Raw genomic sequence first — 26,249 nt, 5'->3', positions numbered from 1 at the left:
AAATAATAGAATGTGGCTGTTTTTCTTTTAAAGATAACATGCATGTCTAACCTTACTGCCGGTTTTCTGATTACAAGGGGTAATATTCAAGAATGTTTAATTTTTTTCATTCTGTAATTTGCTCGCCCTCCCAAAAAGGACAGTCTGCTGATTGATTGGTTAGCTGGTCCGACGAAACAGAGGTAACCTTGGTTACGAACCCCCCAACCCCAGACCTCTGCTTCCAGCTGTAGCAGAAACACCTCTAATGAGGAAATAATAACCAAACCATTCTTTGTTTGAAGGTCAAACCAAGTGTCAAACAAGCCTGTAGGCAGGTCATATGCAAATATGTTACATGGTGATGTAAATAATTCCTGCATTTTAAACAAGGTGTTTGAGGCAGGAAAAGAGCAGTCTCTGTTTGGCTGGGACTTTGGGCTTTGGAGGTTTTCAGATTTTTACATGAATAAAAGCCACTATATAGCACATAGAAAGAACAGGGGGGAAAATCTAAAAGGCGTACTATGGGCTCTCTAAAAGTTTGACATTATATGATGGCGAAAATCCAGCCACTGTTGTTATATCCAGAGATGGAAGTAAAATAGTTTTTTTCTTTTTCGTCTTCTTAATTCTAGACTGAAATCGTGCATAAATGAGTCGAAGTTGCTGATCTTCTTGGAGCACCACAAAATGGACATGAAAAGCATTTTTTTAGGGCCGTTTTTCGTGGCGAAAGAGAAAAATAATCAGAAAGAGGAACATGAAACTTTTCACTGATGTTGTTTTTCAGCTTTAGCCTTGTGAAAAAGGCACTGCTGAGCTTGAAATCTTTTGAGTCTAAAAATTCTGCTTGAAATAAACAACACAAGATTCAGTAATTATTAGAAGTATTTTTTTTATTTCAGGCCCTTAAAGGTCTCACGGTTTTTTATTGTACTTCTTTCACATGAAAGATTCTAGCAGTCATTTTCTTCTCTGTGTTCTTCTTACTGGTTTTGAAAGAAAAAGGAGTCAGTCGGAGATCGTTAATGAGACAGTTTGTTCATCAATCAGCGTTCATTAACGATGCAATCAGTCAATCAAAGATTGTCAAAACATCATCACAGCCCAGGTTAAGCAGTTTTTGAGTGTTGAATTCCTAATGCTACGTTTCTTTAAGTTCGATTGTTGCTTATTTAGTTGTGAATACTTAGAGAGAAGAGAGATTTTAAGTGAGAATTTTCAGGGTTTTCTGTGAAATCGGTTTAAACTGTGACCTTGCAGCACCTTGTCATCTCTATGCTGAATGTGACTTTGGACTTGTTCCATTTAAAACTGAGTGGCAGTTCACAGTCTATTGATTGAGCCACTCCATCGGTTGGGAGTCTCTCCAAAGTTGCTGCTTCGTTTTTATTTTATTCATTATTTCAGCTTCATCCAGTGGCTCTTTAAGTCCCCCTTGTTTAATCAGCTTTGCCCAGTCAGATGTCTGTTACAGCAGCACAGTCCAGCTTGTCACAGCACGTCATAAATTAGCCTTCAGAACTGGACTGAATTTCGTTCCGCTTGATTTATTGTAACTGCAGTATTTGAATCTCTGAGATACAGGGAGTGATTCTGTGGTCTGGAGCCAATCAGAAACAAATGATTAAGTGCATTTGCTCACGTGAAGCTTCTGATTCCTGCCAGTTTGTCGTCAGTGGCTCTTACTGCTTCTGTGTCTTTTCAGCATGCTGTCCTCTGCCTGCAGAAAACCACAGCTCCACTCATCCCCAACGAGCACACACCTGATGACGCCAAGCCGAGCATCGCTGCCTCAGCAGAGAAGAGCCCCTCCCCCAAAGAGGAGCTCCCTCCGGCTTCGAAGCTCCCGCCCCTGGCTTCACCCGAGACCGATGCAGAGACATCCATCGCCAAGGACAAGACCCATTAGTTGCATTAGGGGGCGGCTCCCGTCTTAGCTGCTCCTCCAGCATCCTGCCTGGTCAGGAACTGAAACATTAATAATCAATCTCTGATTACGGTGCGGGTGACTCAGTTATTCTCCAACTCCCGCCCTTCATTCCAACTGAAGAGAGGAGTTTCTGCTGCAGCTCCTCCTCTTCCCTCCTCTCCTCACCGGTAGCTGCAGAGCTGTGTGATTGACACTTAAAGTTCTGCAGGAGGAGGAGGAGTGATTAAATGGAAAGTCAGCAGCTTCCCATCTCCTGAACACTGCATGGAAAAGACACACAGGGGAGAAGCTGCTGGGAGACCCGCAGAAAAACATACTCTCCAAGTGTTCGACATCCCCACAAGTTCGTCACCTGTGGGCTTGCTCTGATTGTCAATACTACATTTGTTCTTTATTTAAAAATGCATAATGACATTTATTGTGTGAGAGGCCAGTTCAAATATACTCCCTGCAAGTGTCTGGCTACGACAAAAGACGTCACTTCTGGACATGTGTAAAACTTCATACTTACAGTCCTTACAGTTCTGTTGTGCATACATTACATGCCCTATGCAAACCACGAGAAGGCTGGACAGGCAGCTTTGTTAAGAGTGTGGATGAAAAGGGTTTCACCTGTAATCTGTGAGTACACATGATGTCCAGGCAGGAGGAGGACATGCAAATCCTTAGCTGAGAAATCCTAAAGGCTCCTTCCAGGCAAAGTCTACCTTGTATTCTGATACTGCTGCATTCAATACTGTTGTCACTTATGTGCATCGTTTTTTAAAAAGTGATCTCATCCAGACCAACGCCTGTCCTTCCATTTTTATATAATCAAGGGTGTAAGTGTGACGTCGGCGTTTTGAAACAGATGAAATTGCTTTACGCACAGTTAAAGTCTTGTATCCAGGTGACGTTTGGCCTCAGCATGTGTGAGAAAAGGCCTGATGAGCGTAGACACTCGTAGTAACAGTGCCTTATCGTAACAGTTGCACCATCTGCAGCAACTGAGGTCCACCAACAGAGAAGCCCTTCAAACTGTTAGGATGGCGTTAAATGAGAAGTTATGTTTCTATGTGAATTCTTCCAGTAGTTCCCGACCTGATGGTTGCAAGATAAATCCGATGAATCTTTAGATGATTGAAGGGATAGATTGATATTTTTGGAAACATTAGTTTCTTTCTTGCTCGGAGTTGGATGAGAAGATTGACACCACTCTCTGGTCTGTCTAAATGTGAAGTACTACTTAGCTTAGCATATAGGCTAGAAACAGCTAGCCTGGTTCAGTCCAAAAGCAACAATCTACCTACCGCCAACCTCTAAAACTTCCCAAAAACTATTGTTGAACTTAAACAATCAAGATATTGCCTCATTGCGAGCTTTGCAAGTGCTACTTGATTGATGAACAGGTTAGTCAAAGCTTTTTTTTCCCGCTTCACAGTGAAGCTAAGCTAAAGAGCTGCATCTGTAGTCTCATGTTTTCATTAACAGGTGTTTATCTGTTGGTTTGCAGAGTCTAATCAGCAGATTTTCATTCATCTTTATTCAGAGGTGGAATATGAGCAAAGTAAGAAACCATTAAATTTTAGTGTGAATCTGATTTAACTTAGCAGATTGTTGGCCTCATCTGCAGTCTTCAGGTACTTATCTAACAATCAGTAGAGTTTTAGTAATCTTCTCATCTAACTCTCAGCAGGAAACCAAACAAGCCTAAGTCCAAGTATTTATTTAAATCTAGAAAGGGAAGTAGAAGAAGCACATTTATGCTACACATTTGTGCTCTTTTTCTAATGAAAAACTGTGAAGTTTCCTCAAGAAGTCATGAATCTAATCTGAGAAGGAGCAATCACTCTTCGGTAGAAACCTGTGGTGAGCAGACGCTGCTGCGTTTTAAAGGGTCACATGTCTTAAAGGTTCGGAACCACTGAAAAAAACCCTGTGAAGCAAAAAACGAAGCAAAGCCATTCTTTAATTGTACATTGTCTCAGCAGGTGTAGATGCACTGAAAACCTCTCAGCTGCTGAGCGAGAATGAAAGACAGAAGCAAGTGTCATGTACAGCCAGAGTTAATTATTCAGCCTGTGAGCTTGAGCGTCTCCTCCTGATCTTCCTCAGAGTCCTCTCTCTTCCTGCAGTCTTCTGCCTCTATAGAAAACACTCTCATATTCAGCTCTCCTTCTTCTTTTACTCGTCTCTTTGCTGTGACAGCCCGCCCACGGCTGAGGCGGCTTCCACCACAGCCGACTGTGGCAGGCTCATTATCGCAGAGCATAAAGAAAGACGTTCAGTCCTTTTCTTTTCACACGTCTTTAATGTGGCTTGAGAAGTTACTTTGTTTTGTAACGGAGATCGCCTGAGGAAGGGAGGCGTCCACACAAAGAGAAATGAGAGAAAGTCGAGCTAATCCTAAGTATTTAAATGACGTTAGCTGATAGAGAGAGTTTGTGCTAGTGACTGTGTTGTGTGCAAGACAGAGTTAGTGTTTGTGAAATGTACGTGTGTAGAAATTCTAGCATTGCATCAGACGCTGAAATCTGCCCAAGATTACGTGTTACAAGACTCAGAATATTCCTAAAAAATATGTCACAATCAAGAGTAGAAAATGCATTTTAGGACAATGGGCTTTAAGCAGCTGTACCATGATTTTTATGGAACAGCTTGAAACTCAAAACTGATATCAGACACTCTCAAGCCGAGAAAATTTCCATCGTTAATTCTTCTGTGGAAGATTTGTTTGGTCAGAAAATACTGAAAAGTTAATGTGTTGAAGAAAACATGTACCTTACCTCCAGAAATTCTGCACGTTTACATTCGAAAAGCTTGAAATAGCTTATTCCCCACAACTGATCAGTAAATTAGTTGCCAATCATTTTTGTTACTATATTAGTCAACTAATTGTTTCAATTCTAGAGAAATCCTTTATCTGTGTTCACTTGTCGAGAGATAACTGACACATCTCTGTTGGAAGAAGCTGTAAAATGTGTGGCAGTATTGTTTCTGTGTAATTACTGAATATTTGTTTGGAAAACTCTAAAAAAAAAAAGAAGTTAAAATTCGAGTTGGAAGTGCTAAACCCAGAACTTAGTGGGCTTCCATTGTGGAAAGTATTTGAAGACGGTTTGGTGTGTTTGATGCTTTGCGTCATTATCGTCACCGAGAAGCAAGAATGTACATCGTTGATCCTCAAGAAAAAGGGATGTTTGTGTTTCAAAGTGGATTTTAAAAAGGACAGATGAAGTTTAATTTTTAACTGAAGGTTGGCGACCAAGCTGAGCTCTTGTATTTATGATTCCTGTGTTAAAACCATGATCAGATCTGAATGCTCTGATCAATCTATTACATTGCATTATGTATACAAATACAGTACTATACCATTGATAGAACGCTTATTTATGTTCACTTTGTTTGGTATCAACACTGTGATTATATGTATTTCGTTCAATTTACTTCACTTCTTTTTACATGATCAATGTGTCTGGTAAATAAATAATGTCTTATTATAAGTTGTCTTTTAAAGGGAGCTTTCTTTGACTGAGAGTTGGAGGTTTAAGACACTCACAGGTGGCTGATCAGGTGTTATCATCACATTTGTTTCTCTGCATAGTTATATACTGCATCAGGTTTTTTTTTTCTCCAGCGGTAATCTTTCAGAACTGGCAGGTTACAGCTTTTTGCAACCATATTACACATTGCAAAACACATTTTTCTGGGTCCAACTGGAAGCTACTTTTTCAATGTTTTTTGCTCTGCCTACACTTAGGATCATGTTAATTTTTTAATTAGATTTTGTAGATAACTCTGCTAGCACTGAGACCACACCAGTCTATTGATTGGTTCATCACATTGTTGCACACTAAAACATCTCAACAGCTATACATTAGATTGCCTAGTGCAGACATTTCCCTTCAGGATAACTTGTGACAACCCTTCACTTTTCATGTAGCCTCGCCATCAAGTCACGTGACCAAATAACAGCAAAAACTGATGGCATTCAGTCTCTGCTGTACTTCTGTTTAGTGCCAAGTTGTCATGAATGGGGATTTTAACCATAGAGGCCATTTTTTATGAGATGAACTCAAAGCTCTAAAACTTTTTCCACATACACAATATCACCATTTCTCTCAAATATTGTTCACAAATCTGTCCAAATCTGGGATAGTGAGCACTTCTCCTTTGCTGAGATAATTCATCCCACCTCACAGGTGTGCCATATCAAGATGCTGATTAGAGGCACACCTGTGCACTAATCATGGTGTCTAATCAGCATCTTGATATGGCACACCTGTGAGGTGGGATGGATTATCTCAGCAAAGGAGAAGTGCTCACTATCACAGATTTAGACAGATTTGTGAACAATATTTGAGAGAAATGGTGATATTGTATATGTGGAAAAAGTTTTAGAGCTTTGAGTTCATCTCATAAAAAATGGGAGCAAAAACAAAAGTGCTGCGTTTATATTTTTGTTGAGTGCAATATGTGGGTTTATGTGGACTAACTCAATTTAAATTCAGCCTCAAGTGGCCGTTTGAGGAACTGCAGTTTTTGGCACTTTGATGTTGGGTTAATTGTGGAGCCCCAGATGTTGTTGCTTGTTGTAAACATCCTGTTCCTTTTGAAAAAATGGCATTAGCCATTAGCTTGTAGAGCTGCTGAGCCAAACAGAGCAAATTCTAGTCAGTCCGCTGCTAGTTATATAGCACATATATATTTTTATCAGCTGTTTGTAGTTGATAAAAAAGATCACCTTTGCAAACTTACTGGACAAGTTTACATAGGTTAAGACTAATTTAAAAATGTACAATTAAAACCATATTAATTTATATATAATACACATCTTTGGATTAACTATTAAGGTGAGGACCACGCAATAACATATACTATAACCAAGGCCCTGCAAAAATATACAAAGAAAACCCAATGAACCCAAAGACTCCTGCTATCAAGCATATTTGCAACTTTCTTATGAGTTACAACAGAGGCTGCTGAAGAACAATGACCCACCACTACACCAGCTCGTCTTTATTAGTATTCTATTGCATTACTATGGAGCCTTCTGGGGCCTTTTGCAAACAAATTAGCATTTAAAAATGTGTTATTACCAATTCAGTGCTGCTTTGCCTTCCATTTGTTCTGGGTGGGCTTCAGCTGAGTCCCATAGAAAACACATTAGGCTTTGATATGTCGTGGTACCGATAACTAGAACAACTTTATGAAGTGAATTTTTAATTATTATGTGTTCATCTGACAGCTTTGTTCTGGTGACGACAAAGAAGCTGTGGTGCTTGTTTGTGTGCACATGTCTGCTCTAACTGTTGTTGTCACTCAGCTTGGTCCAGTTTGATACAATCACGTCCATTCCACTTCCTTTCAGCAGAGGAAAAAGTTTAACTAAATCAGCAAAACTCACTACAGCAGACGTAACCCCACGCTAACTTATTAATAAACTCATCAGAGAAGCATTCTAATACTGCTAGAGAAAAGTAATCTTTACCAGAAGTCCTCTTACCAGCATTTTTCTAGATCTTTCAACCAATCTCACGGTTAACATCTTCATTTGGAAGCTGCTACGTTGTCATGGAAATGATGTGGACTCACCGTCGCCATGGCAACTCCACAAGCTTCCATTGCTAATGAGATGTTGCAGACACCTTTGTGAACAGCTGGTGAGCTGGCCTTGAGTTGAGGTTATGTAGTCAAAATACCTGCTATTAATTATCCAGGATTTGTACAGATTTTTAATGAGTTTTTTTTTTCTTTTTTAATTACCTTGCTGAAGATGAAACGTGTGAAACTGATGCTGTAATAATTAACAGTCTGCATCATGCAAACCACACTGAAGTACTTTTTATTTAAAGTCTATTTACAGCACGTCCTCATGAAAACATGTCACAGAAATATGTGTAAAACTGTAATCAAGTTGCAGGAAAAATGAGTGGAAATATTCTACATTCTTATAGTTTTGAGTCTTCATGGCATGAAAACGTAGGATAAAATAGCACACCGTTAAATGCATAGTTTGTACCATCAAAATCAGACACTTCACACCACATCTTATGTGAAACGACAGCAAACAACAACATATTTCTCACAAGACATTCCATCACAACAATGTAACCAGCTTCCTCAACAGTCCAAGCAAACTGTGGAAAATGGAAACTTTCGAGTTCATACAGTATTTTGTGTCTGTCAACAGTCTGCTCTCTTACTGTGAAGAGATGTTGAAATGAAGAACCATTAGTAAAAGGGCATTTTTCAGTCACTTCTCAAGAGCCTTCATCCACTGTGAGCTCCTGCAGCTGCTCCTGCACGGCCTCCAGCTGCTCCGTCTGGGTCTGCTCTGACTCCTCTGATTCCTTCTCACGTTCTTCTGTTTCTTGGTTTTCCTCCCCCTCCGTCTTTGGCTCCTCGCGTCCGTTCTCCAGGTTCTCTGAGCTCTCGAAACAGCCCGAATCCCTCGGCTCCTTGGCGTCCTCCCCAGATCTGTCCTCCTCCTCTGGCTCCAGCTCCTCTTCAGCTACACGAGGCAAAAACAACCACATTTGTAAGAGGAAGTCTCAGTATGATCATTTTTTTTAAATTTCTCCTGGAGTCTGACAGATTTTTTTCATCCTGTTCAGGCTCAGAGACAGAAACTTATTGAATGTGCAGGAGGTTTTCACATCCAGCACTCATGGAACAACAGCTGAAATCTAACGGGTGAGTCTACGTCCAACATTCAGTCTCTTTTTTTTTTTTTTTTTTTTAGCTGTGTTTTTGTCTGTAAAATCTCTATCTTCAGCTGCTGACTGTGTGTGTTTTCATTATCTTTACATTGTGATATCTGAAATTAGTCCTTGTACAGGTGAGACTAATCCAATACAGGAGTTGGTGGTTGTCTTCACACTAGAGGGCGCTGTAATATATTCTCCCAATCAAATCTCAACTCTTTTGGCTTTTAATCTTCCCTTTTTTTGCTCATTTGTTAAAAGCAATTTATTTTCTTTGTGAGAACTTTAGCAGTTAATTTAGTGATTCATTTAGCAGTGCAATGATGGTGAGTGCAATAGAGATGTTTTTATGTTATTTTATTTCAGAATAAATAATAAACCTGCAATTTGTCATTATGTTTTACAGTAGTTGGATTTAAATCAGTTCCAGCTCTAAAAATCATCTGTAATAGAGAAACCATAAAATGTAACTTTAGTTTGATTTAAGAATATTTCATGGACTTTACCTCCAGTCATAATAACAGAAGTAGATAGATAATAAATGCTTAGTCATTATGGGAAAGGGTTTTTAGTGGAGCTAAGATTACAAAAAAAAAAAAAAAAAAATCTAATGAGAGTAATTCATTTTTAATCCAACAAAACTAGTCAGTTTGTTTTATAGTCCTATAGTCCTACTTTCTCTTAGTCTTAATTTCAACTCAGAGGATTCATTTAGATTTGAGAGAATCAACAAGAGAACAGACTTCAAGTCAACAAAAACATTGCACTGCTGAAGTTGATCGTGAGGCAAATTAAAATCTATAAACCATCTTTTTGGATCACAGATGAGCCAAGATGTCAAGATAAAGTAGAATTTCTTAGGAGTTACTGAGCCTAACTGCAAACTGTGAGTGTACTGTGCAGCAAGTGAGCCATAAAATGTCCCTAATTACATAGATGAGGCAGAGAAAGCTCAGCCTGATACCATCAGAGTGGTACAAAGTGACTTTTGGATCACCAACTGTGTTTAATTAGGACATTTTTCTCCGATGTGACTCAAATTCAGGATTAGAGTTTATTTTCCTATCACTAGCAGCAGCATTATGGGACATTGAGAGCTCTGCAGTGTGTAAACCTACAGTCTCTGAGCAGCTCAGAGGTGTTCAGGATCTTGGAGCGCAGCTCTGGGTCGGTGATGTTCAGCTCATTCAGGTGAGACTCCTTCAGTCCTGCAAAGTCCTCCAGACTCTGGAAACCGTGCATGGACAGCAAAGAACTTAGCTCCTGAAACACAAGAGGGCATAAATGCAAGTTTTTAGACATTTGACTTTACTTCTTGGACATTGTTAAGCAGCTCAGCGGATGTCTGGTCCTGTTTGTCTCACCGTCAGACCGATGCTGTCCAGGACTTCCTCCAGGGTTTTGGGTTTGGTTTTGGCTCGGTTGGTCTTACTGTTGCAGCGTCTCCTCCTGGTCGGGGGACTCTCGTCGGGCAGGAGGTTGACGTAGATGAACTTAAAGGAGCCCACTTTGTTGTTGAGCTTCCCGGTCCAGGTGCCCACTGGGGGCTTCTCTATGATGTGGATGATGTCTCCTTTCTGTGAGAGAGAAACGGTGCATGAATGATGAGGTGATTAAAACAGGCTGGCAGGAGGAACAAGACTCTGTATTCATTATCACTTTATATTTAACTCTGAGAGTGTAAAAATCAACACCTTCTCAGTGTTTGCACCCATCTGACTGATGAATAAACCTCTTTCCAGTTATTCTGAATAATTATCACCTGTGTAGAAGCACTGAAAATGGAAAATGTCAACATTTTAACCTAGCAGACTTGTCTTATAGTATATTATTGTATAATTTGACCTGCGGTGGCTGAAATTATGTTACTTCGTCAAACAGGCGGTCGGTAATGGGCCTTGTAGATTAAACTCTGCCTTCAAGGATGATAATCAAAATGGCTCGTCTTGTTTCACACAGTTAACAAGCTCCCTGGAGGGCGGCTTGTCGAGACAGCAGACGAGGCAGAGGGCCAAACACGAAGTGAGGAGGACTTTCCCCCCCCCCGAGACTCACTTGGAGTTTCAGTGACTCCACATCGTAGGGGCTGGGAGTGAAGTCGGTGTGGACCAGAGCTCGACCACAGAACGGTCCGTTGTAAGAGACGCCGTTGTCTTCCAGTCTCATGCTGTCCCTCTGGCAGTAACCAGAGTCCAAACTCTGTCGGTCGCTGCCTGAGGAGGGCAGGTAAGAAGCAGGGTCAGCTTTAGATACAATGCTAACATGGTGTAGATATCTCTATATGAAACCAGGGATACAACACTCATATTCATGGGACTCTCCAAACAAATATCCATTTTTTTGTTGCACTTTTTAAATAAATGTTTCATCACTGTTATTTCTTTGTCTTGGTTTTGAAATTTCAGATCTCATAATGCTTTGGTGGCAATTAATGGAGTTTATTGAATTGTTTTTTCTAGTTTGTAGCTTGTCTTGACAACATTATGGCAAATTAGCATCATTATTATTATTATAAATGTGTTCATCAACTATAAGCGCTGTAAGGAGTTTTAAGTATCAGTCTGATACTGTTCAAAGTGTAATGATTCTCTGACAAATGTGTCACAAAGTTCACAAACACAGACCTATACTAGGAATAGAGCAACAGTCAGATGTGTAAATATATCTCTTGTGCATAGTCCTTTAACTCTTGATTATCTTAATTCAGACTAAATAGCTATCTCCATAATTTCAGGATTTTTTTATACCGCAAAACATGGTGGACCAAACAACCACATCAAACCACTCGGCTTCCTTCACTCCAGCAGAAAACATTAACAGCTGTATGCTTATTTTTCTGGCGTGATTCAGCAAAGAATTCCCCTCTGGTTGTTTTGTAACGTTAAAAGTAAACCACACATGATGACCCACATTTCCTCTTTCTTTCTGTCAGCTGGTGTCGGTGAGTGTTACCATGGCGACACACTTTGCTTTAAGTCGCCCTGGTAAGTTCAGTGGCTAATTTTGTGAACTTAACTAGCATGAAACCAGATGTAAATATGTATGTATGTATATATATGTGTGTGTGTGTGTGTGTGTAGTATCATGTCTGTGGAGTCAGATTTGACTGAAGTATGTCAGAATCGGCCTTTCCCTCTGGTATAAAGCTGTGGTTTATAAATGAGCTCTTACTGCCAGAGAGCTGGCGGCTGATGGGGCTGGGCGTCGTGTCCTCGGAGCCTGTGGAGCACACAGACGTCCGCTGTCCTGCACTCAGATCTGGAAGGAAGTCAGAGGAGACGGGGGACAGTTCCTCACCACTCTCCCCCTGGTGACACAGAGGACAACAGCACAGGTCAGAGGTCAAGTCACCTTCAGTTTATTTTAATATCATATTGTCAAATAAAAATGAAAAAGTAACTAAGAAAAACTGTTACCAGGCAAATTAAAAATATAACTACCGTGAACCAAATTCCTCCCCCTCAAAAAACCCTCCCAAAGTAATAGGTTTACTATAAAAACAAAAGTAGAAGAGAAAAAATATATAAAGAAGCTTTTTGCTTCTGTCTGTCTGAAGACTGAAGACAAAATACAAATCATCATATTTGTTTTTACACTCTAACAAGATTTATTTATGTTTTTATTCATACTTCTGACTTGTCTGATAATCTTCTTACTAAATATTTAATTACTCCGTAATTTAACTACAAGGTAAAGTCCTAAAATAAGGTCGTAAGCCAACATGAGCTGCAGATAACGGAGCATCAAGAACATCACAATGGCTCATTTGAGTAAATATAGAGCCTAGTTTGGTCTGATGCACATTAACCCTGTAAAATCCTTTGCAGTTTTGGGATTGTTTTAGAGCACTGAACTTAGTTTAAAGAACAGCAATGTGCAGGAGGTGCTCAAGTTCTTTACAAAAGTAACCATCAGCAACTTATACAGAAAAAATATTTGATAAGTAAATGTTACAGCAAAGGAAATGGTATCTTAGTAAAGTAACATCAGAAAATTGTACTTTAATTACCAAAAGTAAAAATGATCAATACAAGTGATTTGTTCCTGTGAGTCCTAAAGTTTTAGATACTATTAGAAAATGTTGATGTATTGTTGTGTACATTACATTTTACTACTGTATTTGGTGGGTGTTTAATTTGAATTCTTGTGTATAACACAATATAATTTTATGTGAGTACCACAATACTACATTCCACTCAATATTACTACTATCTAGTGCAGTAATTGTCTGAAACATGGTGGAATAGAAGATTAAAATGGCTCCAAATTGAAATACTCAAGTAAGCATGAGTGCCTATAATTTGTACTTTCTGCCTTTTATTTTGAAAGCGCAGTGCATGTGTTTGTCCACAAGGTGGAGACAGTTGCAACTGTTTGTAACAACAGCAGCTCTCTGTTACTCTACAACACTGTAACCGCAGTCTGTTAGTCAGATTATTGTAACTGTAGCCGTCTTTACCCCTTCTTCAGCTAGAGCCTTCTGCACCATCTTGGATGTTTTGCGGGTCATGGTACGTGAGATGACGTTGCGCCACTTCTTTCCCAGCTTGCTGCCACTTTTCCCTGCTTCTTCTGCTATCACACCATCTGCCACCTGAGACAAGAGAAGAAGAAGATAAAACATCCTCAGCTATTTTAACACCGTCTGTTGTCAGAAGATGAGCGGACATATGGTGCAACGTTATTTAGTCAGTCAGTAAAGTGAGTATTTAAAAAGGTCACTGACACAATTTCTCATGGTGGCATCGCTGTGAAGTTACACAAGTAGTCCCACAATAGAAAACCTACAGACTTTGTGGTGATGGGGTTTGCATACACACATGCTGCAGATACCCACAAAGTCTCTCTCTCTCTCTCTCTCTCACACACACACCTGCATGTTTCTCAGTGTTGTGCTGTGTGTGGCCGTGAGCTCGTTAATGAACGCTAATGAGGTTTCCAGTGTATTTACGAGGCAGTTAGTCACAGCAGACGATGCAGGTGACTTTATTAGACTTCTTAATCAGCATCCTGTGGCTCTTTTATTCTTGTAGGACCTTCAAACTGTACTTAAATGATGTTTTGGAGCTTTCCATGCACTTGTGGACATTCTTAACTTGAGTTGTAACTTTTCCTAATTAGACTCTGTAGTGAGTGCACTGTAAAACACTCAGCAACCACAATGACAAGGACAGAGCAGCTGCAGAGACAGACAGGTGAATTCTTAGCAAAGAGTTTGACGTCTGAGTAAATACATAGAAATGAAACTGGATGACAACGAAATTATAATGTGTAAAATTCTCTGGGGGAGGCTCCTGGTTAAATGCTTGCTGCTTCTGTAGTCGGTCTGACGCAGAGGCTCTCTGCTTCACTAGATCGCACCAGAGGACATCCTGTCTGCAACGCCACTGTCATCTGAGCTCCGTCTAATGCTTCTCGTTCTTACTTCCTCTCTGCTTCTGCACTCATTCGTCCTCCTACTTCCACCCAGCGCACTGACTGCTGCTGGGAAGTGATTAATATGTTCTGTGAATTTTAAAAGCAGCAGCATCTGCTCACACATGCAGCAGAGTGTTAAATCAGGAAGCACAAAGTGGCCACTTCTGTAACAGCCATAACTGATCGCAGTTTCCGCTTGGTCTCCACTGGTTGCAGAGTCATGTAGAGGCCACATGTGATGGCCGCAGCATGACGAAGGAGGAACAATGTGATAACATATCTGCCGGGAAGTGCCATTTAGGAACTTGAAAGACAAAGATTGCATTAAAATCAACTTCTACTTTTCCATACTGTGATAGTCTGGCTGTCTGCTTGTTTCTGTGTGAGTTTGCATTTTGAGTGTTTGAGAGGAACAACTCACATTCTCCTCCAGGGTGAACTCCTTCTCTGACACAACAGGAGAGGTTGGTTTGTGCTTCATGAAATCCTTGAAGCTGCTGGACCTCTGCAGGGTGAGCTGCAACACAGAGTGAAAATGCATTTGTTTAAAAGCAGAAACAGGAAAAGCAGAGAAGAGCAAACACTGAGTTAACCCTCCTGTTGCCTTCATTTACAGGCACCAAAAAATATTGTTTCCCTAATGGAAAAAAATCTAAAAAATCAGAAAATTTGCAATACCTTCAGGAAGAAAATTCCAATAATTCCTTTAAAGTTTCCCTTAAAAAATTATTTTAAAAAATCCCCCAAATTTTGGCAAGAAAATGATTGTAAATACTTTCAAAAAATGAGTAAAAATCCTCAAAAAAATACTAAATATATCTCAAGTGAATACAGATATATCAGTAAAATTTTTAATGGTTTCTTTAAGAACATTCACAAATAAATCAACCAAAATCCAGCGAAATTCACTGGATTTTGGTTTTTCCACCAAAAAATGTTCAAAAATGTCCCCAAAATGTTGAAAATGTGGACATCAAAAGTTTCACTGTGAAAATGTTTTTCTTTTCTCCACATTTTCAAACTTTAAAACAGTTCAATCTGACCTGCAGGACGACACAAGGGTTAAACAGAACTCAAGGGGTGTAAATAGAAAAGCATCACCAGAAAGATTTTAGAAACATGTCGTTCGGTTGTTGGTGGTTTTTGGTGCAACACTGATAATGCTGATCTCACGGGTGTGTGCACACACAATATGTTCTTATCTCTTCGAATGTGTGAAGAGAATGAAGCTGCAGCGGGGGTTCTTGGAAGACTGGCTTCGTATCAAACATGAAGCCATGAATGTGGGTCATTAAAGTTTACTCTGTAAATGGTGCTGTGGCAGCGTCTGAGCAGGAAACATGAAGGAAATGGTGTCTGGGGATTCACTAGAGTCTCGTAAAACTGCATTTTAAACTCACCAACGCCACATGTAAACAGAAAACCAAAACACCCAGAGAGTAAATCAATACAATACAAATTCATCCTTTAGGATTAACTCAGATCCAGCATACTTCTAGTCTGAAAGTGTTTAAAAGACAAAGTGAGGTAAAGTTTACTATATTAGAGTTTTTTTTCTTTATCATTTGGTCTAAAAAATGCCAAAAAACAATCAACTTCTCTTCAGTGCTCACAATGAAGCTCTAAAATACTTGGTTTGAAGTTTGTCAATCCACACAACTGAGGCAAAATGAACACATCTTGGGTCATTTTACTTGAACAATCAGTAACAACTCCTCATAAACTTTCTGTTAATCTGCTAATCAGCTTTTGGACTGATCCTTTCAGTTCTAGTCTAGTTTATAACGTGTAATTTGCATATGCTCCAAATTAAGACCTGTTTTCAACCAAAAGAGCCAAAAATCTGACTTCTTTGCATTGACTTCCACATTTAGAGTTTCATGTCGCTGGTATGGAAATTCTTTGTCTAATTTTCCATCTAACCTTGTCACTGTGCAAAATCTTATCACGGTTCATCCTTCTTTCTTTGCTGAAACCACAGGAAACGGGCAAAGCTTTAGCAACTGCTGCCAGCCAATCATTGCAGTGCAGACATCCACTAACTGATGCTCTGCATCGAACCCCATGAACTAAACCACCAGTGCAGTCAGGAGAACAAGCGACCTTTAATATGACAGATTCTGCTGGTAAACATCTGTTTATTCCAGCAACAGCTCTTACTTAACAGCCACACAGCTTTCAGGAAAATCAATCCTGTATCAACGCTTCGACAGAGATGTTCTAGGGCCTCGTTTACTGTCACTGGCACTAATGTGTTAGAAGATGATTGCAGAGAACAAAGGCGATGAGATGTGTAATGACGAGGCGTAAATTAGACCACACTAGAGGAGATGTGGATGGAAAATAAGGGCACTGGTGTTGAGTGTGGGAGGCTTGTTCTCACTGCGGCAGCTGGAGACGAAGGCAGGAGAAGCCGCAAAGCCTGATCTGACTCAAACTACATCTGCAGTAATGATTCACCCTGCCAGAATAGAGGAACTTTACTTTTTTAAAAGAGCACAAAGTTGTTGCCAGAGGTAGTTCGGAAACTTAGAAAATGTTCTGTTTCAGACACAAACATCTCACTGAGCTATGGGTTTTGTGTGTGTGTGTGTCTTCATGTGTGTGGGTTTGTTCAGCTTCACCACAAAGGTTTGCGCGTTGAGCAGACATCCTGTGTTGAAAAGATGTGCACACAAAGACAGCTGTGTTCAATGTTGAAGAGCAAACAAGCATGTGATAACATCTTTTCACAACACAACAGGAGCCTATAAGTTTTACATATATAAAAGCTCAAGTTGTGCACAGCAGCTTCATCTTTTTCACGTCTTTCACAACAAAGTAAAAACCGAAGACTCACCTTCTTCTTCTGCTGCCCCTGCTCCTTCTCCGAGGCGTTGGAAGGCCTTCGCCTCAACATCTTCTTCCTCAGCGATCCTGGGATCTATCTGGACGAAAAGCTGCGAGAAAGCTGCACCGGTTTGAGTCACTGAGGATTTCTGTCTCTGTGCTGTCACAGTCGAAGTCAGTTAAAAAAAACTGAGGAAGGCTGAGGTGCACTCTGCTGCAGCCGAATGAAGTGCAGAAGCCAGGAAGTCACATGGCCACGCTGAAACTGAAAAGACAAACCCTGTTTTTGGTGTTCAGGACTACAGAGAGAGTTACATGTATTGCTCATAGTTGCGTGCAACCACTGCGTGCCTAAAACTGAACTTACACACAAAAACTGTCCTTAAAGTTCTGCTTTGCCCAACAAAAATTAAAAGTGAATCCTGCTTAACACAATCAGCCCCTAGTTGCTTAAATTCAGCATGTTTTTTTCTGATAAAATCTCTGTGGAGGATCATCAGTTGTTTTATAAGCCTCTCATCTCCAGCTGGAGCTGTAATGAAGAGTGAGGACACATCCTGTTACACTTTATTCCTACACAGTTTTCTAACTTTGACAGAATGTTGACGTGGACTTGCTGGCAGGAAACACCTCCATCATGTTACTGAACATCTGTGTTGTCAGAGAGCTCTGTGTTCACGATGACAAACAATAGTTCTTGATTTTTCAGGTGCTTGTTGTTGTAGCTGCAGTTTCAGTGAGGACATATGTGTAATGGCCACTGAAGTGTGGAAGTGAAAGACGTCTAAAGATGACATGTTAAAACATCTGCCGCGGCTGCAGGAGGTCAAATCAAAACTCCAACTCATCCACCAGGAGACATTTATACAGAAAGTGGTTTCTGAGACAAATGAGCTGCAAAGCCAGAAACGGGCTGACACAGTGAAAACATCCAAAAAAACAGACAATTAGGGCGAAAACAGCTCAAGTGACTCAGAGAAATGTGCGAGGTTCTGAATGTACACTCATGCTGCAGGACGAGGCCAACACTGGTGCTAAATGCAGAGAGGGAAGTACATACAATGTAAGTCAGGTTTAACTTGTTATTTTGGTGAGGAGCACACCACATGATGAGAAGATGCCCCATTTTAGTTTCCTGTCACTCGACTGAAGGTTGGCAACACAGCGATCCTTCTGAAAATTTTAAAGGGACAAAAACAAAAAGCAGCAGCTGAGAAGAAACCCGAAAGCAAGGAAGCAGTGGAGAAAGAAATCTTTAGACAGGTGATTACCACAGTGTAAAAATATCAAAATAAAAGCCCTGCATTCCAAATGTAATTGAAGTTAAAGGAGAAGTATTATTTCCAAAATCTTGACACTTCACGTGTCAATTGCGGTTTTTTACAGTTTCCTCTGCACGTGTCCTTGTAGCATTCTGTGTACATTCAGTCTGATTAAGAAGATCTTTCAGCACCATGAGTATTGCACATGCTTTATTATGAAGTTTTTTTTCTCTATATACCATTTTCCCCACTGCTGTTATGTATTTATATTTCTCACTTAGTCAGATGGGAGTGATGAGTGTGTTTGAATGAGTGTATTCTGTAAGTAGGTCAACCGTAGCACCAGGTAGAAACACAGAAAACCAAGAATTTCACAGCACTTTTAACCTGTTGTTGCTGTTTTTGGAAATAAAGCCTTTGAATCAGTACTCACCATGCGTAATCAGTGTTTTGAGAATAATAAAATACAATTAGATAAGGACATATATTATTATATTTACATTATATTTGATGGATTAAAGGTGTAATATGTAACATTCCTACCTTGAAAGGTCTAACAACAACTTTAGACTAGTGTTATTAATATGTTTTGTTGAGGTGGGTACCAGGAAAACACATCAAATACTGGGCATTAATGCTGTTTATTTAATTTGATTGTTTTTAGTTTGCAGATTTAACAGACCTTGTCAAAAGATTGATCAAAAACATCATAGTATAGCATGTTGTCAAAATTTGATCAAAAACATCATAGTATAGTATGATGTCAAAATTTGATGAAAAGCATCATAATATAGTGAGTAGTCAAAATTTAATGAAAAATGTCTTGGTATAGTATGTCATCCAAAATTGGGCAAAAACATCCTAGTATAGTATATCGTCAAAATTTGATCAAACACATCATAATATAGTAAGTCATCCAAAAATGTGACCAAAAACATCATAGTATAGCATGTCGTCAAAATATGATCAAAAACACCATAGTATAGTATGTCATCAAAATTTGACCAAAAACGTCATAGTATAGCAAGTCATCCAAAATGTGACCAAAAACATCATAGTATATAGTATGTCGCCAAAATTTGACCAAAAACATCATAGTATAGCATGTCGTCAAAATATGATCAAAAATAACATAGTATAGTATGTCATCTAAAAATTGGCCAAAAACGTCATAGTATAGTATGTCATCGAAAATGTCACCAAAAACATCATAGTATAGTATGTCGTCAAAATTTGACCAAAAACATCATAGTGTAGTATGTTGTTCAAATTATCACCACGTCATTGTCTAGTATGTCGTCTAAAAGGTGACCAAAACCTTGCGGTATTGACAGTTTTCATAGTGTAGTGGTTATCACGTTGACCTCACACGCGAAGGCCAGCTGTGGATACTTGTAACAGAAAATATTGGAGACATGGAGGCTCTCTGCCAGACGGGGGTTCGAAACCTTCAAGCAAAATTTTTAAGAAGGAAAGAAACACTTACGTCCAAAAACTGAGGATTGTTTTCCAAGAAGTGATTAGATAAAGAAAACAGAATTTCAGCGGATTTTTCCTAAAAGTACTGCTGTGGGATTCTGCTGCAGACTGGCAATCATGCAGTAAGAAGCGGGGGCTTATAAGCACTACCAAAAGGGTGAAACAGCGCCCCCAAAATCTTCATAGTGGCCAAAAATATATTACATCCGTAATGTAAGGAACTACCATAGAGAATGAATGGGGAAAGTTAAGGAAGTTAAGCCGTTGCGCTTCAGTGTTCCGCCCACGGAACACTTTGAGATCTGCATAAGCATTTTACTATACGTTTTACTATACTATACATTTTACTATACTGCATAAGCATTTTACTATACGCGGTCCGGGCGTGAAAGGTCACCGGGTGGAAACATAAATATCTAATGTTATAAAAATTTGATGAAAATGTCTAAGTATATCATCAAAATTTCATAGTATGTCATCAAAAAATTTCATTTTATACTTTGTCGTCAGAATATGACCAAAAACGTCATTATATAGTACATCATCAAAAACATCGCACTGTAGTATGTTGTCAGAATTTACTAAAAATCGTCATAGTATAGTATGTCGTCAAAATTTGACCAAAAACGTCATAGTATAGTATGACGTCAAAATTTGACCAAAAACGTCATAGTATAGTATGTCGTCAAAATTGGCCAAAAATGTCATCGTATAGTATGCCGTCAAAATTGGCCAAAAACGTCATACTATAATATGTCGTCATAATTTTATCAAACGTCACAGTATAGTATGTCATCTAAAATTGGCCAAAAACATCACAGTATAGTACGTCGCCATGGTGTAGTGGTTATTGCATTTGCCTCACACGCGAAAGGTCCCCAGGTGGAAACATGCAAATGAATTGCTATTAAAGTTTGACAAAAATGTCTTAGTATATCATCAAAATTTGATGACAAATTTCATAGTAGGTCGTCAAAATTTGATCGAAAAATTTCATGGTATAGCTTGTTAATATCACCAAAAACGTCATTGTATAGTATATCATCGAAAACATCATACTCTAGTATGTCGTCAAAATTTAATAAAAAATGTCATAGAATGGTATGTCTTCCAAATTATCACCAAATCGTCATAGTATAGTATGTCATCAAAATTTGATAAAAAACATCATATAGTATGTCAATAAAATTTGATGGAATGCTGTCCAAATTTTGATGAAAAATTTCGTAGTATGGTATGTCATCAAAATTTGATCAAAAACATCATAGTATCGTATGTCATCCAAAACTTCACCGAAAACATCATAGTGTTGTATGTCGTCTAAAATTGGCAAAAAATGTCAGCATATAGTATATCATCCAAAATGTCACTGAAAACATCATAGTATAGTATGTCGTCAAAATCTGATCAAAAACATCGTACTATAGCATGTCGTCTAAAATTGGCCATAAACGTCATAGTATGCCATCCAAAATATCACTAAAAAGATCATAGTCTAGTATGTCATCGAAAATGTCACCGAAAACGTTATAGTACAGTATGTCGCCTAAAATTGGCCAGAAACATCATGGTGTAGTATGACATCTGAAAATCACAGAAGATGTCATAGTAGAGTATGTCGTCAAAGTTTGATCAAAAATGTCATAGTGTCATATGACACATTTCATTACATAACATAACGCTACAGCAGCTATATTTCTAGTCTGTTTGCAGTTAACATTCGTGCCTTTTTCATGAGAATGAAGTGGCATAATGTGAATAAACGTGAACATAACTCGTCCTTAACAAGATAATATATTATCTTGACAATGGACATGATTTCTGCCTGAGTCATTCCAGGCAGATGTTTATTGTCAATAAAGTTGAAAACAACAACTCCCATTATTCCGCACTTCTTCATGACATCATCAGACTCTGTGTTTTTGATTGGTGGACTCTTGGCAGCAGAAATAACATACTGTATGTTTTTCAGGCTGTTTAAACTTGTGTTTGTGCATTGTTTGTTTGTATTCAATACATACATTTATCATATCTATTTACATGTAGCTGTCAGATGAATGTAGTTTATTAAAAAGTCTAGTTAAGTAAAAAAAAAAAAACATAGTAAATTAGAAGAACACGGTGCCAGAAAATGAACAGTATTTAAAGATATTTGTTTTTTTCTAGGCAGTTTGTGATGTTCCCAAGCAGACAAGAAGACTGCTAGCTAGGTGACATGGATGTAAACAATACAGCATTTGCTTTATTTAAAGTTAATTTATTATTTTTGTTTTTTGTTGAATGCACTTTGATGAGAAACAGTGACTATTTACAATCTCCCGGTTCCCTTTGAGTAAATACGAGTGACTTTGCATTTCTGCCGCTGGTGACTGCACATATCAAATATCATTTATTTATGTGAATGTTTAACTGCACCAACATACCAGAAGTAGAAGAGACTTTGTTCACAGAGAGCAATGATCTCATACTTCTTGTTCCTCTTTTTCTGAGCTTTTTAACCATAAACATGGATGTGAAGGAAAACGCCTTTTCTGAGAGCTGTTCGAGTTTCTCTTCAAAAAGTTTCTTCATGTGCTTTTCAGTGCTACCCATATTTGACCGGAGCGTGTAGATGCAGGGTGTGGAGAGCTTCACACCTTCAAGACGCACTGACGGAGCAGTTGCCAGGCAACCAGCCGCCCCCGGGCAGCCAGCCACTGCTCAAAGCTGCTGAATGATGAGTCCAATTATGTAAAGATGCAGGTGGAGTTTAATTATGATTTGTTTGTCAAATGTAGTCATTTCATTTTTGTCATAAATAGACAGCTGTGATTAATTCAAAACATCTACGAAATGAAGTGGGTGACTTCTGCTGACATCAGGATAACTTAAACAGCTGGGCATCTGTCTGTGAAAAAAGAGCTAACACTGGCAAGACAGGGTTTCAGTTCTATGCTGATTGTGCCATTCATTTGTTCCATTTTTGCAAAGTTAACTACATAAAGGAAGTGAGTTTAGCATTTTTGAGAATGCATTTGCTTTTCATGCCACAAGTTAGATAAAAATATTGCGACCAGTCTCTCTGCAACCTTCAGAGCTCAGCAGGTCCCATAATAAAGTTCCAGGAATGTTCACAGCTCTGGAGCAAAGATGCAGCTTTTACATATAACTGAACATCCATTACAGTCAAAGACTTCACACCATGTTGGTATCTCTGTTTCTATTTCAGTTTTAAATCTGATGTCTGTGGTTGCAAACCCACACTGGGACACACAATGCAGTGTACAACCTGCAATGATTGGGTGATAGATCTGAGGAGGGAAACCACCCCATTGATGAAGAAAAGAAAGGTTTCTGATACACAAGATATAAAAGAAACTGGGCGTTCAGAGGGGGAATTACAGTCTAAAAAAGAACCAATGGTGACGCACATGTCAGCAGTGTTTGTGTTTATGTCAGAGGTAGGGAGATTAAAGAACCACACTGCAGTTTTAATCAGACATACATCTTCAAAGCAACCAGTCGGTGCATATCCTCCAAGTTCTTTCTCTTTTAAAATTGAAAATACTGTCTTAAAACACCTCCAATGAAATGTAAGTGTTAATGTAACTTGTGCAATGAAATTTTCCAGTGTCTTTGGTCATACACGATTAATTTCCACATTTGCAAAGAAACTTCAAGACACAAAGTCTAGTTTGATTTGTTTGATTTTAACAGGAGGAAAGACAAATGATTGAACTTGCTGCCAACACTTTAAACACACACCTCTATTATTATGAAAACTGTTACCAAACATGTTAGCACCATACGGAACAGCATTACAAATTGTGAAATCTGGAGCATTGTATTGTGAGAGCATTTTTTAAAAAAGCTGTATTTATTGGTAGGGAATTGATCCACCGTGTTTAAAAGATCAGCTCTATGAAAAATGATGTGCTGATCACATATTCTCAGCTGAGTTGTGCTCCATACACAGACCTGAAGTTTCGTTTTGTGGTATAATATCTAAAAATAGATGGTCACAGATGTTTGTTAATGCTCCGGTCGAAAAGTAGGTCAACTAATATATATAGAGCAAATTTTCTAATAGACAAATTATCAGTCCATCTGTTTTTAAGTAGAAAAGAGAAACAATGATAAACATTTCTAAGCTTTATCTCGTCTAGATGATGTGACAAAAAAATGACAAAAGTTGTTTGTCATATGGTCAGATGAGCTTTTACACAGCTTTGAGCACAGGCGGACAGAATAATGAAGATCTTGAGGTCATTATTTTTGTGTTTTAGTAGAAAAGTACCATTCACAGTAAAACTGTCACTCATATTACAACTGCAGTATCTGTCAAAATAAGTGTAACATGATTTATTTATTTGTTTACTTAGTTTCACCAATTCAGTTAAATAGTCACTCTGTCATTCTACTCAGATGAGAGGAGGAGCTACTTTACTGGATAACAGTCTGAAATTTTAGTCTGTGGAAACAGTCCAGCTACAAAAAGTGGCCTAAATATGACAACATGTTCAAATATTTTTTATTTTAAACCTGTCAGTGGAGCAGAAAACTGCCCACTTGTTGCTTAGCAACTCTGCCTGGCAACCAAGTCTCTAACTAGCGTTAACTCCTAGCTGGCAAGAAGAACGTCGACATTTGTCTTAACTTAGAGGTGTTGAAAGAAGGCGGAATTTGCCTCTGTTTGAGACTTTTTTTCACACTTCATTCCATTTTTGTCTGTCTGAGCCGGAAATTTCAACTGAAGCTAAAGGTGAGGATATTTTATTGATCTGTTGGTTTAAGTTGACATCTTTACCTCCTGAATGCATAATGTTAGCCCTTTAATTTGAAAATTTACATTTTTTTCAAAAGAATTTGTACATTTTGGTGAAGTAGTTAGCAATTTCATCATATGTTTTTAATTTAAAAAACTCCACAAAGGAACTGTAGTTGTCAAATATGTTTGGTGGAGTAAAAATTGTATCATTTCCTTTGAAATGCAGTGATCTATCTACCTGTCTATCTATCTATCTATCTATCTATCTATCTATCTATCTATCTATCTATCTATCTATCTATCTATCTATCTATCTATCTATCTATCTATCTATCTATCTATCTATCTATCTATCAGATTCATGACTCCCCACCTCAGTTTCAAAGAGTTTTACTTTAATAAAATAGAAATTATATCAGTTGGTCATACACACGTCCATTTTAACAACTCAGAACATCAAAATCACGCAGAAAATCAGTGTAAACTTTGAACACCACAAGATCATACTTTTATTCACATAATTAAATTATTAAATATATCTTTGAATTAAAAAAAATGCTAAACTGCAGTGCATCTGTCAACCTGGGGTAGCTGCTCGGTAGAGACTGCATAGGGGTAACATCGGTGTGCCAGTCTGCTGAGAGTGCAGTGGAGCTGGAGATGCTCAGACGAGGTTGTGGAGCAGAGTGATGGCCAGAGCGACGACGGTCAGTGAGGAGGAGCAGACGGACGCTGAGGAGAAGGGCTCTGTGTGTTTGAGCATCCAGTCTTTCTCCTCTTTTAGTTTCTGTTTGTCCAGTTCAGCACCCACCAGCTCCCGGATCGTCTTATAGTAATTGTTCAGCCATTCAAGCTGCAGAGAGAGAAAACAACTCTTACTAAGACTCATCAACACGCCCTGAGGATGTATAACGTTGTAAAGGCCTCATGATTTAATTTAATTCTCCAGCTAGTAAGAACACAAACAAAAATACACAGGTGTGATCATGTTGTAGGTGTTTCATAGGGAATATAGGAGGTATAATGTTCAGTGTGAGAACTACAGGAGAGCCAGGAGGAGCTTGAATTTTCATTTTAAGACATAAGCTCCACTGAAAACATGATTTGTAAGGCTTCATGGATAAAGGAAGATCATTTGGTTGAGTAAAGCTATCAGCATGCATGCTACTCTTGTTATTGAAGCCTTTACAATCAAAGCATGATAAGAAGATCAGAAAAAAAACCTTGATGCCAACCACAGACTGTGTGTTAAAGACTGTGTTAAAACCGTGATATGTTGAATACTGTTTTGAAGTTTTCAAACTCAGAATCTGATCTTCATTCACTGCCTTCATTCACAGTGTTAAAGACTTTTCAATTGCAAGATGGCCTTCTTCTTCATCTGTTTTAGTCAAAATGGGACATTCATTTACACAATGAACATCATGCTGTTTTAGAGGAGTGTTGGGAGTAGTACGTGAGACCGTAAACTAAGTGAAAAAATGTATACGAAGGTATCAAATCAACTGATAAGTAGAATTCTTCTGTACAGTCTGACTTCTTTTTGCAACCAAAGGAGTCGCCCCCTACTGGCTGTCATAAAGAATGCAGGTTTAAGTCACTTCCACGAGGGCTTCATTTTTCTGACCCTGAGGTTATGTCCACCTTTTATAGACAGTCCATCATAAAATGAAAGAGAAGAACAAACCTAGCTCTCTATGGTGCTAAAAGATGCAAAGCAATGGCTACTTTACTGGTATATTTGTATTATTTATGCCCATATTAATCAAATTTAATTATAATCAATAAAAGCAAAATAAAGTGCTTTATAAATGCTGTATCATAGTTTCTGACCTTGAAAAACCCCAAAAGTCTTGGTGTATCTTGAACACTGATAATATTCACCATGTTCACAATCTTTGTTTAGTGTGTTA

At 38.7% G+C, this 26,249-nt stretch overlaps 3 protein-coding genes and 1 long non-coding RNA gene across 12 annotated transcripts in view; 2 read left to right on the top strand and 2 right to left on the bottom strand.

Annotated features, from left to right (window-relative positions):
- Nucleotides 1-5,397, top strand: part of zdhhc9 (zinc finger DHHC-type palmitoyltransferase 9) — a 34,363-nt gene extending 28,966 nt beyond the window's left edge. The window contains exon 9 of one of the 2 annotated variants that reach the window (XM_022214636.2): nucleotides 1,712-5,397. In XM_022214636.2, coding sequence (XP_022070328.2) covers nucleotides 1,712-1,894 — 183 coding nt within the window. In that variant the 3' untranslated portion in view covers nucleotides 1,895-5,397. Of the gene's footprint in view, nucleotides 1-1,690 lie in introns of both variants that reach the window. The other variant, XM_022214626.2, reaches the window with a different exon arrangement.
- Nucleotides 5,398-7,723: 2,326 nt separating this feature from the next.
- sash3 (SAM and SH3 domain containing 3) lies at nucleotides 7,724-17,071 on the bottom strand. Its single transcript, XM_022214605.2, has 8 exons — nucleotides 16,859-17,071; nucleotides 14,441-14,536; nucleotides 13,061-13,195; nucleotides 11,773-11,908; nucleotides 10,657-10,814; nucleotides 9,966-10,178; nucleotides 9,720-9,864; nucleotides 7,724-8,408 (listed from the first exon to the last, which is right to left on the bottom strand). Exons 1-8 carry the CDS (start codon nucleotides 16,916-16,918, stop codon nucleotides 8,158-8,160), a joined length of 1,194 nt encoding a protein of 397 aa, XP_022070297.1. The 5' UTR covers nucleotides 16,919-17,071; the 3' UTR covers nucleotides 7,724-8,157.
- LOC127535896 (uncharacterized) lies at nucleotides 8,282-10,663 on the top strand. Its single transcript, XR_007944778.1, has 3 exons — nucleotides 8,282-8,435; nucleotides 8,512-8,590; nucleotides 10,561-10,663. It is a non-coding gene; the product is annotated as an uncharacterized LOC127535896 (long non-coding RNA).
- Nucleotides 17,072-24,816: 7,745 nt separating the features above from the next.
- The window catches only part of xpnpep2 (X-prolyl aminopeptidase (aminopeptidase P) 2, membrane-bound), a 59,955-nt gene continuing 58,522 nt past the window's right edge, over nucleotides 24,817-26,249 (bottom strand). For all 8 annotated transcript variants that reach the window (XM_022214584.2, XM_051954860.1, XM_051954861.1 and 5 more), the window contains exon 21: nucleotides 24,817-25,189. In XM_022214584.2, coding sequence (XP_022070276.2) covers nucleotides 25,001-25,189 — 189 coding nt within the window. In that variant the 3' untranslated portion in view covers nucleotides 24,817-25,000. The remainder of the gene's footprint in view (nucleotides 25,190-26,249) is intronic.

Source organism: Acanthochromis polyacanthus, chromosome 10 (genome assembly GCF_021347895.1).
Source record: "Acanthochromis polyacanthus isolate Apoly-LR-REF ecotype Palm Island chromosome 10, KAUST_Apoly_ChrSc, whole genome shotgun sequence".
Lineage (NCBI taxonomy): Eukaryota > Metazoa > Chordata > Actinopteri > Pomacentridae > Acanthochromis > Acanthochromis polyacanthus.
Note: the sequence above shows the minus strand (reverse complement) of the source record. Positions and strands in the feature narration are given on the sequence as shown.